The sequence below is a fragment of the Lepisma saccharinum genome, chromosome 3 (assembly GCF_977018435.1).
Source record: "Lepisma saccharinum chromosome 3, izLepSacc3.1, whole genome shotgun sequence".
In the NCBI taxonomy this organism is placed as follows: Eukaryota; Metazoa; Arthropoda; class Insecta; order Zygentoma; family Lepismatidae; genus Lepisma; species Lepisma saccharinum.
The window spans coordinates 57,540,399-57,554,716 of record NC_139231.1 but is presented as its reverse complement, the minus strand read 5'-3'; the positions used below and the strand labels follow the sequence as shown (position 1 = coordinate 57,554,716).

The window sequence follows — 14,318 nt, the reverse complement described above, 5'->3', positions numbered from 1 at the left end:
ATAAAAAGTAGGCTTAATTCAGGAAATGCATGTTACTTCTCTCTTCATAAACATTTGTCATCTCGTTTAATATCTAAGAAACTAAAAGTTAAAATATACAAAACAGTAATTTTGCCTGTAGTATTATATGGGTGTGAAACTTGGTCCCTTACATTGAAAGAGGAACATAAATAGAGAGTATTTGAAAATAGGATCCTTAGGAAAATATTTGGACCTAAAAGGGATGAGGAGACAGGTGAGTGGAGAAGGTTACATAATTTAGAACTACATAATTTGTATTCATGTCCAGACATTATTAGAATAATTAAATCAAGAAGACTTAGGTGGGCAGGCCATGTGGCACGAATGGGAGAGGAAAGAGGAGTTTACAGGATTCTTGTTGGGAAACCTGATGGTAAGAGACCAGTAGGAAGGCCAAGACGAAGATGGAGGGACAACGTCGAGATGGACCTAAGGGAAATCGGTAGGGATGGAAAAGAGTATATAGATCTTGCTCAAGATAGGGACAGATGGAAGGCCTGTGTTGCTGCAGCCATGAACCTTCGGGTTTAAGAAGGCTAGAGAGTTAGTTAGTTTTAGTTTTTCATTTTCTCTCTGAACATGTAGTATCTAAAACAACACTGCACCAAGACTTGAAAAAGATTAAAAAAAATATTCTTTCTACTGGATTTGATATAGCAATTCCGCTCACCCTTATTGACATGTATTATCAGATACCACTGTCCCAATGCAGAATATCTGCTGATGCTGTCAATATTGAGTTGAAAGTGCCAATCACATCCACTCAGAAGACATACAGGAAAACTTCGTTAATACCATATTGGTTAATACGAAGTACCCTTTAATCCAAAGTTCTTCCCATTCCCCAGCCGATAAGATAGGATTTATAATGTATTTCAGTAGGGATAAATCGAAATATGGATAATTTTTAATACGAAGTTGTTTACAAGACCCTTCGGCAAAACTGGTTTCGCTTAATTCGAAGTAGACACCTGCGTAAGTCGACAAGAGAAGACCGAATGTGGAGAGAGCTTGGACGTTATTTTAACTTGACCTTGACATGTTTCCTTGTCCTAAGAGCTGCTGACAACTCGAGGAAAGCAGCCCGAAATGCCCGCTGGACATTGACATTGTTTATCAATGTGCATGGCAGGTCAAGCTCTTTCCCCGCTGAATGTGCCACCTTCGAAATATTCACCAGTGCTAGATGAGAAATGCAAGATAAGATCGAAGAATGTTCCAAAATACAAGATGCGTGGCGCCTGGAAGTATCACCCATCTGCCTAGGTCTGAGCTCGAGATTCAGCAATTCCCCGTGAGCGAGCAACTTTTGGCCTGGTAGCCGACAACTTCCGGTAACCACTTTCATTAAAAGCGTGTTCTTTGTGCCCTGTAGAAATTCATAAAAAAAAGGGAAACTGTTACAGATAATCAAAGCCGCATAGGCCAACTAAAGATCGTCAACCTGCTTAATGCGTTGTCATCTAGGTTTTCCCCAAAAGTTGATGTCGATCTTACCTATGTTGCAACTCCAGTTTCCCACTTCATACGTTTCCCAACTGTGCCGGCCATAAAATTTGCCAAAACAGTGCTTTGTTGGCTGAGTGACTTCTCCCCTTTTTCTATCAGCAAAAAAGGGGGGGGGGGGTCTGTTGCGAATTGTTTTGGCCACGATTTTCTTGCTCGTGTGCGTACACGGGCTCCTTTCCTTTGGCGTCTAAAAAAAAGCAAACAGTTCTGAATACCTTCTTCAAAACGAACAAAAAATGCATGCTAAGTAAAAAAAAAAGTGACACCCTTCCTTCTCCTACAACATCTCATTATAATTATCCGCCACTGGTGTGCATGGTAATGTGATAAAATCCACATGTTTATTATGTCCCCATCGGCAACCCTTTCATGAAACTTAACACTGGCAGCTAACAATAACCAAACCGCTCCCGATAAGCACGTGCACTCAGACGTTGTTGCCACTTTTTCTTTACATTTCTTGTAGTTGCAAGGTGCCTCTCGTTATTTTTGTCCAATAATCACGTGTGGGGTTGATTTTTTTAAACTAGTTGTGTTGTGTTATTTCTTTGTTGTGTTATGGTGCTGTTATGTTGCTTTGTTATAGTGTTGTGCTTTTTGTTTTTTCTTAGACTTTGCATAATGCAAGTTATCACCCACGGCTGCTAGTGAAAATCCCAAGTATGAAGACAAAACTGCAAGATATTATTTCCTTCATGGAGAGCAGAGGTGCCCATCCCCCTCAAAGCCAATGGTGCATTCCCCCCAAAAATCATGTCATGCATCCCCCCAAATCATATCATGTGTCCCCCCCCAAAAAAAACATCATTCGCGCCCTCAAACCATATCGTAATCCCCACAAAGTATTTAATTACGACAGCGTGTCTAGTGAAAGTAACTTTTTTCTTAGCTTTGCAGAACACTATACTTGATCTACCCCTCCTCCATAAACAGGGGTGCCCATCACTCAAGACTACCCCTAAAATCGTTCATCATAATCCCCCGAAAATAGTTTGGATGAATGTGTAATAGTTGATGTCTACTTGAATGAAATACCATGTTAAATTGTCCATATTGATTGGTTAAATGTAGTAAATTAAAATATGTAAATATGCATATAAATAGTATTTTTGAGTTGGTTTATAAAACTCAATTTGAGTATTTAACACAAATTGTTACACAACTTAAGATAAAGATAGAATAATTCAACCTTGACAAACCAAATAATATGCTCCAGTCATATGGCAGATTCAATTTGTTTCACGAGACATTACAGAACCCTAGCTAGAAATTCTTAACCTCAGGGCGATAATATAACAGGGTTCCTCTTTCAAAGAACTCACCCCCACCCCCTGTTTTCCTGGGGTAAATATAATTATTTTAGTAACATCCTTAACAATAATTACTTGAATTTTATCTTCAGTGTAAATTTAAAATTTTCCTGTGACAAGTTAGAAATGCGGATTCGATATATTTTTGTCCCAAATGATGCACCTGCTTTAAATTAACCAGTATACCAACACTGAGCATTATATTTTAAGAAGTGATGTTATTAATGAATATCGAGAATATCGCTTATGTCTTGTAATGCAGCTATAGTATAAAACTTCACATTCACCTCAGTAAAGTGCCAAACACACATTCTCGCAACACATGATTGCAAGTGAAGCAAGAAAGAAAATGTTTACATCCATTTCTGTGTAGGCTTTCAAGAATATTAATTTAATGGCGTGTCAATACTTTCAATATTTAGTCTTTTGCAGCTTCTCTTTTGGCATGTTTGGGGTCGAAAACGTGTAGATACAATATCGCTAAATACAGTCTCCAAAATTGAATGTTCGAACTCTCTCTCCACTACAGAAATCTCTCTACAATCTAAAGATTTAACACTTTATCAAGAGCTTCCTATTTCCTCTTTTAAATTTAATACTCAATCCTAATACCAAAATTTCCATGCTAATTTTAGACAGCATTGCCTCCTCCAAAAAAAAAAATAATAATTCTCAGTCTCCACACCAGAATTTCCCCAACAGTCTAAGACAACAGTAATACACAAGAATTGGATACCCCCCTCAATTTAATGTTCAATCCCCCCTCTAACTAAAATATCAGCCATAATGTAAGGCCTATAGTTGGATACTGCCCCCCCCCCCATGTTTAATTTAGAATTCCCCCCCCAGAACCCTTATGTCAATTAAGGCCCAATATGTAATAGTTGGATATTTCTCTCCCTCCCCCCTTCGATAATACCCTTAACACTTCCTTTTTAATCTTTATCTGTATTTCTTTTCTCTTTCCATATTCTTTAATTTTGTTTCTCTTCATTTTTCTTTTTTCTTTACTATTTCCTTCTGCTTTTCCTCTTTATCTCTTCTTCAATTTGGCAACATCGCTTTCCTACTCCAGTTCCTTTGCTTCTACTTCAATAGAAAACCGCCCGCTTGGGTGTTTCTTTTAACAAAGAGTACTTTTCCCTTTGTTAACCCCTGGGGATATAATGAAGGTGCGGACTTTAAATGCAGAATTCAGGTCCCTCTTTCTTGTTTGAATGCAGCTGTCTGGATAGGAAATATTGCCCATATTATTGTCTGGTGCATGGTAAAAGGTAATGCAAGGATCATTTTTCTTTTTCACACTGCTGATAAAAGTTTGGTCTTCAACAACTGCGTTATCTTTAAAATGCGGATGATTTCCTTTCTGCCACCTGCTGCTCTAACTTCCAGCCCGTCTCATTGTGTTTATGCTTCAGCTGGCGCCAGTGTTTAGTCTAGCATCTGGAAAGCTGTTCCTTGCCGATAACTACAATGACTCATAATCGCCGCTTTTCTTCAGAACCATTAGCCTGCTGTTAAAAAAAATAAAAATGCAATGCTCAATGTAGGAATACGAGAGGAAAAATGTTTGACCTCCAGAATACTCCTGAATCCTACAATAAATTGTCGATTAATCTGAAAATACGCAAGTTTCGTAAAGCTTGTTTTGAGTTCATTTTATGATGATGAGCTAAGCGGAACTAAATATACAGTTTAAAGTGGGATCCAAACCAGAGTGATTATCGAGTGTGGCAATGTTTAATGTGTCATAGGATACACATTCTGTGCAAACAGATCGCAAGTTGTGTGTTTACTTTTTCAGAGTGGATTACAATGCAAGTTGAGGAAGAGTTTGGACTGATCCCTGCAAAGGGGGAGGAGGGTGGGCAAATATGAAGTTAACTGAAGCAAAGAAACCGTGACTTCTTTTACCGTGTGTTTTAGACAGTGGAACCAGAACAAAATTTACAGCCCCGATTTTTTTTTTTTTTTTTTTTTTTTTTTTTGCCAGGGAAAGGTTGTGTTCTCTCCCAAGAGAATCTTCTCTTATCAGTTAATCCTGTAACGGACAATGTTCTAGTGAACGCACATAAAATCCAATATTCATTCTGTCCGATTATCTCCCGTCTCTTGCTCGCGCCAGTGTGACTACTGTCAAGATTCTTCCGAGTTTCACTTCTTGCAATAAACGAGATTTTTTTCTATTCCATAGGCTTCCGTGCAAATGGGTTTCTTATGAACTAAAATTGTAAGTATTACGTGGAAGAGCAACGACTTTGCACAATTAAAAGAAAATTCCGTTTTTTAAAAGACTTTTTGCCACAACATGCATCCCGGGCATATCCGGTTGTATAACTAGGCAGGATAAATGGTGTTAACCGTCTCCTTGGAATCTTTGTGTCCACGTAAGCTCCGTGTTCTCATTTTGTGTAACATTTTTTACACTTTCTTTAAAACATACAATATTATTATATAGTACATATAAATTTTATTTACTGAGCTGCCACCAAGTATAAAACATCCGTTGTGGGGGTAATTTATACTCTAATTTATTTACACCTGAAAATCAGGTGCCATCTTGAAAAGTTTGGATAACTCGAAGTCGTTTAATTCGAAGTTGACATTTTTTGGTCCCTTGAACTTCATATTAATGAGGTTTTCCTGTATAAACTTTATTTAGCAATCCCTGTAAACTTCTCGCATCAAAATTTAACATGCGTAGTGTCGCGTAATCCATCGTATATCGCCATCGATGATTCTCATAATGTTGTTACTATTAGTGGTACAGACCTTGAAAATTGTCAGGTCCATACACAGAAATTGTGCCTTCTGCCTTCTCACACAGGAAGACACGATGGGCTCAATTTCTGTTTTTCCAAATTGATTCAAGCAACAACCGTGGCTGATACGGTGAATGTGTGTACCTACACATGTCACGAATCCCACCTCACCGATGTGGTCAAATTAGATTTAAATGTATATGCAATAATTAATCCTCCTCCTACCATCACCTTTCTCTACGCTAATGGCTCCGCTTTACTACCATTAACGAACCCAGTGCAGTATTGTTACATGTGGCTTGCCGTACATACGTACTTATCACCCCCGATATCAAAATTCATGCTATCTTTCCTTGTGGTTTCGATCATTCAACAATCCACCAAACAATTCATATCCTTCCTGCTGCCTGGGCCAACAATCCCAATTTTCTACTTGACACCCATTATAAATTCCCCCCCCCTTGTGAATGCAATAGCTCTTTATCATAAAGAATGAACATTTCATATCCCACACCTTAACCTATCACAATATAAAGTTCTTGACATCCCTCCTATAACTCCACTTTACAGACATGCGGATTTTCCTATCATTATAATTTTAGTCTGGCTCACATGTCTCACTCTAGGTGAAAAAGGTAAAGGTAAAGCCCCCTGTGCATAGCACCACGCCATGAAGGCATATAGGGGGTGTGGGGGTAACGCCCCACACTTTCTTGATCCGGTCGTGAGTGGGGGTGATGTGATCAGCATCATGCCCCTGACCGCCTTTACCCCCCAGGGTTTCCCGCAGGTACCCATGTTATTCGATGCTGGGTAGGCGCCGGGGCCACTTCCACCGTTAGAAAAGTTCCCGGATTTGAACCGGCCGGGGATCGAACCCGGGACCTTTAGCATGGTAGTCAGACGCGTTACCGACTGAGCCACCACGGCCACTAGGTGTCATATACTAATTTAAAACTCTCCACATTCCCCTTTCTTATGTTTTACTTCTAAGACTCGTGCACTTACCCCTCATGACCTTGTAAAGTCTCCTGCACATACAACCTCTTATCACTTCTTAATTTTCATAGCTCTCCTACTTCTTTGTATTTGCATTACATACACGTACTTACGTCTAAAACGTCGCACTTCTTGCTGTTCGTGTTGTCTCCAGCAAACCCCATCTCCTCCTAGGACATGTTCTGTCCCTATTATTAGTCCTCCTATTTCTTTATCTGCTATATCTCAACATCCCGCACATTCCCCACCACCCCCTCCCACTCTTCGTCAACTTAAACTCCCACTAGACTAGCTCCTCCTCTTCCCACACATATCACCTTCAATGATGGCTACTGTCTACCCACCCCTGTCATTTCACTTATGTCACCTTCGACATTGACCTTTACTTTTCCGCAATTAGGCGAACACCTTCTGTTGATACTTCTCCTTCCCTACGCCTGTCGGCTCCCCCTTGCACAACGTCACCATCTGGCCATGCTACACTCACGTTGTTTCTTAAGCATCTCTTCGGCAGTTCCTCATACAGCGAGTCACCCAAGAGTCTGTCAGCGAGCAATCAACATGACGCAAGTCAACATGCAGCTCACCACCCAGCAGTCATCATGCAGCTGTTCCGCATGCAGCCAGCCATACAGCTGACCTCATGTAGCAGTTCAACATCCAGTCAGCAGACATCCTGCAGCAGCTCACCAAGCAGCCAGCAGCTCATCGTGCAGACATTCTGTAGCCACTTCTCATGCTGACACCATCCTGCAGCTGTACATGCAGCCAGCCAGCCAGCAGACACCCTGTCACAGCTCATCATGCAAACCTCATGCCGCAACTCCATATGCAAACATATGTCCGCAGCTCAACATGCAGCCCGTAATTCAACATGCCGATAACAGACATCATGCAGCATGCAGACATGATGCAGTCAACAGACAGCATGCAGCAAGCAGACCACATGCAGCCAGCAGTTCAACATGCAGCCAGCAATTCAACATGCTTCAACATGTAGCCAGCAGACCACATGCAGCAAGACCAGTGCAGTCCCAGATATACCGACGGCTCCAACTTTCTCTTTTTTTATTTACATATTATTATATACAGGGTTTTTATTTTTCTTTACTCCATGTAACTTTAATTACTATTTCCAAATATACTCTCCATAACCATCTCTACTCTGCTTGGTAACCACTCACAGTGGATACATCTTGGCCAGGGGAATGATGAAGGAATTGGGAGCATAAAGGTAGAAACATCAATTTTCCTAAAACATCGCTCTAAAGCTCGCAAGTTGAACGCTCATTCACCCCACATTCCACCGGATGCAGAGCCGGGCAACAAGAATTTTCCACTTGGCTCTGCACAGTCAGCAAGGCAACGGCCCTCGCCAGCGGTGAGTGCACCTCCACTGTAAATTTCCATCTGCATCCAGGGATACCCCAGGTGTACAGCTGGAGGTGCAAAGTCCACCAAGTCATGACTCAATTCCAAAGTATAAAACCCCTGGAGACGGTAAATCGATCTCTCACTTCGCTCCACAATTACCAGCAAATTGATCAACGATACGACAACGAGGCCAGTTGAGAGATTGCGACGTTACGAGGCGGCAACAAGCGAGAAGCCCAAGAAGCAGTCCGGACTACGGAGGAACATTAGCCAAAGCCAGCCAGAGAATCTGCACTCCATAGAATCAAGTCGCCGAATTTGCCTGCCGCTTCTTATCATCAGAGCTAGGAATTTTAGGTGCAAAAATTTGCCAATAAAGGTGCAAAAAAGGTGCCAATTTTTGTACAAAAAAGGTGCTAAAATAGGTGCTAATTTTCAGATGTAAAGTTTATTGTGAGCAGTGCATACATATATGATTCAACTTGTCTGGATAAACACATAGAGTATTCTCTGGTTTTAAATCGTTTAATATAACTAAGCAAAGAAAATTCTCTGATACATTAGAAAGCGACATAAAGGAAAACATGCTTCTTCTTCTTACTTGCTTAGAATTAGTCATCTAGAAAACTGTTAAAATAGATTATATTCAAAATTTCTATGTTCTTCTGAGTGAGGCTACATCTGCGGTCACTAAGCAGATACTTGTAAGTTGAAAAAGAACGTTCAACGTCAACAGACACAAGTGGTGCGTATTTTGTTTTCAACCGGTAATCCACATCCTTGTTGGTTTGCTACTTCTTGAACATCAGGGTTTTTGGCTAAACTTTGTTCTAACTTCTCTTTCTCGACCCCTTGCAGCTCTTGTTGCACATCCATCAAAACAGCCCACTGTGCTTCCTTTTCAGGACACTGCTCCTCCAGTTTTGTGATCGCAGTAGTAAGGAAAGAGAAGCCATGTACAATATAGAGTTCATCTTGCAATTCCTGTTTAAGTGCAAGTTTTTTGGCTTTTTCTACAGCTGAGGAATCAATAGGCAAAGCATCTAAAAATTTCGATATTGTATGGAAATGATTGCAAATAAACACTGCAGCTTTTAACCATGTACCCCATCTAGTGAGGATGAGAGAGGGTGGTAGTGGAAGTTTCGTAATTTCTATGTACTTCTGTATTCTAGAAGGAGCCTTTTTCAGTATTTTCTTAATGCTAGAAACAAATTCGTTCACATACAGTCAACTCTCGATTCTACGACCCCGGGTATAATGACCCTCTCGAAGTAACGACCCTTTTCCCGGGAACCGTGAAAAATTTAGAAAAAACTAGAAAAATTTGGAAAAAAAAAGTTGAAAAATTGAAGGAAATCGGCCGAAAAATGCGTTGTTTTTTCCTCCACTCATTCCCTTTACGTTAGGTCTGAACTAAAAATAGACACCACCACACCATGCTTGAGTGATATCCAATAGCACTTGACCTCTGCCCTCCCCTCCCTCAAATGCACCAATGTTACCCCGCACCCTCGACTGCCGCTACCCAACGCGCCAGGCTTGTTTTGCCACGCTTGCTCTTGGATACGCGAGAAGAGAAGATCGAATGTGCTTGGATGTTATTTTAAATCGACTTGACTTGTTTCCTTGTCCTAAGAGCTGCTGAAAACTTGCGGGGGAGGGTGGGAGCAGCCCGAAATGACTGCTGGACTTGCAGTCTTTGCCAATGTGTATGGCAGGTCAAGCTCTTTCATCGATAAATACACCACCTTGAGAGATAAGATCGCAGGAATGTTTGAAAATACAGATGTGTGGCGCGTGGAAGTCTGGCCCATCTGTTCAGCTCTGACCTTAGAGTTCATCAGGTTCCCGCGAGTGAGCAACTTTCGGCCTTGTAGCCGACAACTTTCGGCAACCGCTTTCATTCAAAACGTGTTCTTTGTTCCCTGCAACACTTCATAAAAAAGCGAAACTGTTAGAGATAATAAAAACCACATAGGTGAACTAAAGATCGTCAACCTGCTAAATGCGTTGTCATCCAGGTTTGCACAAAAGTTTACTTCGATCTTACGTGCATCATAACTCCCGTTTCCCACTTCATACGTTTTCCTAATTGTGTCAATGTCGTAATATCTGCCAAAAAAGTGTTCCGTTAAACGACTGACTTCTCCCTCTTTTCCTGTCAGCAAACGTAGGGGGGGAGGGGGGGGGCGATGCAGATTGTTTCAGCCAGGATTTTCTTGCTGATGCAGGCTGATTACAGGTGAGGGTGGAAAAGGAACCACCCCTCTTCCTTTCCTTTGACGTCTAAAATGGGGCAACCAGTTCTGGTTATATTCTTGAAAACGAACAAAAATCATAGAACAAGTAAAAAAAAAAAAGTGACCCTCTACCCTTTCCCCAGCTCATTCTCCGCCACTGGTGTGCACGGCAATGTTGATAATTGCAGATTTCAGTTTTATTTATTTATTTATTTATTATTATTATTATTTTTAATGCTGTTGTCTGCATACAAAATATTGCCCGTATTATTGTCTGTTGCATGCTAAAATGTAAAGAAAGGGTCATTTCTTTCTTCTTTACACTGCTGTTAAAAGTTCCGTCTTCGACAGTTGCATTATCTTTAAAATGCTGGGACTTTTCTCTTCCGCCACCTGTTGCTCGAACTTACGATGCAGCTGGCGCCAGTGTTTTGTCTAGCGTCTGCAAAGCTCTTGCTTGCCGATAACAGTGATGACTCATCCAGGGCGAAGGCAAAAGTTATTGTTTTGAATCTCGCATAACGAAATTCGATCTCCAGAAAGGAAAACAAGAGTTAAAATAACATCATGTTCTGCGCCTTCTGATAAGCAAATCTGTAAATTTAATTTGCATCCGCTTTTCTTCAGAACCATTCATGTGGAGGAAAAAAAAGTGTGTTCAATGTAGGAATGGTCGCTGAGACTGATTAAAAAGACATTATTCAAGGGGAAAACGTTTGGAAGGGTGGGTGTTTGACATCGAGAATACTCCCAAATCCAACATTAAATCGTCGATTAACGTGAGAGTAAATAACGATCTACCATTTTGATATGTGAAAATGCACAGTTTCATAAAGCTTGTTTTCAGTTCATTTTATGCTGATGGGCTAATCGGGACCAAATATACAGTTTAAAGTGAAATTCAATTCCAAACCGGATAATCGACTGCCACGCTGTTTAATGACTTGTCCTAGAATACCCATTGGGTGAAAACAGATCGCAAGTTGCACGTTTAATTTTTCACGCTGGATTACAATGCAAGTCAAGGAAGGAGTTTGGACTCCTCCTTTGAATGGGGAAGGAGGGTGAATGAAGTTGGTTGAAGCAAAGAAAAGTGACTTTTCTTTACGATGTATTTTACACAGCTGAACCAGAACGAAAATTACAGCCCTGCCTTTATTTTTTTTTTGTCTGGTACCTAGAGAGGTTGTGTTGTTTCTCCCGAGAGATCTAATCTTACCAGTTAATCTTGTAACAGACAATTCTCCAGTAAACCCCTATAAAATCCAACATTCATTCTGCCCGATTATCTCCCGACTTTTGCTGGCACCAGCTGTACAGTCTGACAATCATAGGTCTCAGTGCAAACGGGTCTCTCATGAACTAGAATTGTAAGAATTTCCTGGAAAAGCAACGACTGTGCACAATTGAAATAAAGTAACATTATTTTAAATTCTCTTTTGTGAAAACTTTTTCATGTTCTATTTTCCTTCTCACAACACGCATGCTGTGCATAACAGGTTGTATAACTACCAGGATAAATGGTGTTACCATCTCCAAGGCATATTTGTGTCCGTTTGAGCTCCCTTTAAGCTGCAAATTGGTGCAAATTCCAATAACGACCCCTTCGAAATAACGACCCTTTTCCCGGGAACTGTGAAAGGTCGTTGAATCGAGATTTGACTGTATGTATATTCATCTTTAAGAGCTTCACAAACTCGATGCAAAGCATGAACAATGCAGGGCACATGTTTTAAGTTAGGATACATATTCTTCAGATTAGAAAATGCAGCTAACATGTAAGATGCTTGGTCTGTAAGAACTAACCACACTCTATCATATTTTATGCCCTCCGGCCACAATACAAAACATGCATCATTGAAACTTTGCATTACACTTGCATTATCTGTTTTGCCGAGAAAATAAGTTTTTAAAAGCATGGGTTTCACTTGATGTCCATTGAGAGGTGCTACTAAAATGTTCAAAACGTACCTGTTTTGCCTATCTGTGGTTTCATCTAGTATGAAATAGACTGGATGGTCAGCTACTACTTGCCTGATCTGCGAGATTTTAGCTTCATAAAGAGGTTGAAGGTAAGATTTCCTTAAGGTGCTCTCATCTGGAACTGACTTCCCAGTATATTTTTGCAAATATGATTTCATGACAGGATTGTTAAGTTTCGAAAGAGGTATTCCACACGCTATAAATGTCCTTGCTGTCTCACTGAAAAATTCATTTGTATTTCTGGAACTCGAAGATGCAAGCGCCTCACCAATGAATTGTTGTCGCTTCCCACCTTTACCATCTTGTAGTTCTTTATTCCTGACGTGCTTCCCACTTTGTACTAGATGCTGCTCAACCCGAGTGCGTTGGTGTTTGTCATCAACAGCAATAGAAATATCACACCTCAGAACAGGATCCATCACTCTGAATGCCGTCACCGCTAAACTGTTTAACAATGTCCTGCAGTTTCCCAACATTTACTTTATGTTTTGGCATGGAGAACAAGCAAATCCGATGCATCAATCACAGACTGCATTTACTTTGCTCGCTGAGATGGGAGAAGGAAACAAAAACAACAATTTGTAAACAATACAGCATAGAACAAAAAGAGCACAACTTCTAGCAATTGTAACGCATCATTGTTGGCACTGTTTAAAGTCCGCGTGCTTACTACATTAACGTCCAAAAACTGAAGAAAGCCGATTCATTGTTGTGCAGTAAACAAGAATCGCGTGCCTGAAATGTGGGTGGGGTTAAACAGCGTGCGAGTTGTATTTAAAAAAAAATGGTAAAGATGCAAAAAGGGCGAAAAGGTGCAAAAGGTTCTGAGATTGTGAAAAAGGTGCAAAAAGGTGCAATCGAAACACCATGAGTAGAGTTCAATACGTGCTTATTTTGGGGATGAGTCACTTTTTTACCCATTTTCACACAAAAAAAATTAAGGTACAGCACCTAAAATTCCTAGCTCTGATCATCATCTTCGATCTGACCTACAGCAAGGGGTAAGTAGCGTTATGCATCATAGGCTCCCAACGATCCTTCATCAGCTTCCTTAAGGGTAGAGGTTGTTAGCTAAATCAATATATATATATATACATATACATACACACACACACACACATATCAATTACAGGTTAGTTCAGAAGCATGAGAATGAAAATTCTGCTGGTCTCTGATCTCAAAATCAGAGATCTCAGATTTGTCTGGTGTTTGTCCCATTACCTATTTCATCATCAACAATGACAATGAATGATGAAAGCACAAACCCAAATGAACATATTGGATTGTGTAAACATGTTCCAATCACATTTTCATTGCCGATTGTAAGCAATACTGATTTTTGCAGTGCAAAGTATTTTCAAGGTGCTGTTCGACTAAACTATTCACAATTTAGGCTCTCTGTATTCAGACTAAGCAAGTGAATCTCATGCACAATTCAGCTCCATGGTGCAATCAGAGTGATATTGGAGTTGCTGTGTTCTAATTCAATGTGCCTTCCCCAGGTATTGAACACCTTGATTACAAGGTGACGATGCTACCACTGCGCCATCGGGGAGGCCCGGCACTCTAAGAGCTAGCTATGTTGCCACATTAATGATTTCTAGACTTAGAACTATTTCAGGGGAGTTAGATAACTTTTGGAGAAGTGTACCTCTCAGCATCAGCTGTAAAAATGAAACTGAACCTTCTCTCTTCTTGTTTTTGTTTTGGTTGTTTAAAGTACACTTTATGTTCCTAATGCTAATTGGGACTGGACCTACAGTTAAAGTCAGATTCTAATTACCACTTAATGTTATAGCAATATCAGTATCAACTGAACCTTATTGTGACTACATTCTTACCTTCTTGATGAAGAACCTGTATTCTGAAACTGTCTTCAGATCCATTAATACTCTCCATGTCTGAGTCATCAGTCTGGATGCTGTCATCCCTGTAAATATAGGCAAGAAAATTAATTTTTTTAATTGCATGCACTATGTCCTGATTTAAAATCAAGTTATAAGTTTCAAGAAGAAATAAAGAGTATGTTTCTTGATTAAGCATAATTACTAGACAACGCTTAGGTTGCAACTGAATGATGAACTATCCTCTGTCAATAAAGTGCAAGGGCAACATCA

General features: G+C 40.3%; 1 protein-coding gene across 11 annotated transcripts in view; it reads right to left on the bottom strand.

Annotated features, from left to right (window-relative positions):
• The window catches only part of LOC145985064 (uncharacterized), a 210,026-nt gene that overhangs the window by 73,107 nt on the left and 122,601 nt on the right, over positions 1-14,318 (bottom strand). For all 11 annotated transcript variants that reach the window (XR_014441396.1, XR_014441391.1, XR_014441393.1 and 8 more), the window contains exon 10: positions 14,043-14,131. Coding sequence is in view for 3 of the 11 variants with exons in the window: in XM_083118620.1 (XP_082974746.1) it covers positions 14,043-14,131 (89 nt within the window). In the remaining 8 variants the exon portion in view is untranslated. The remainder of the gene's footprint in view (positions 1-14,042; positions 14,132-14,318) is intronic.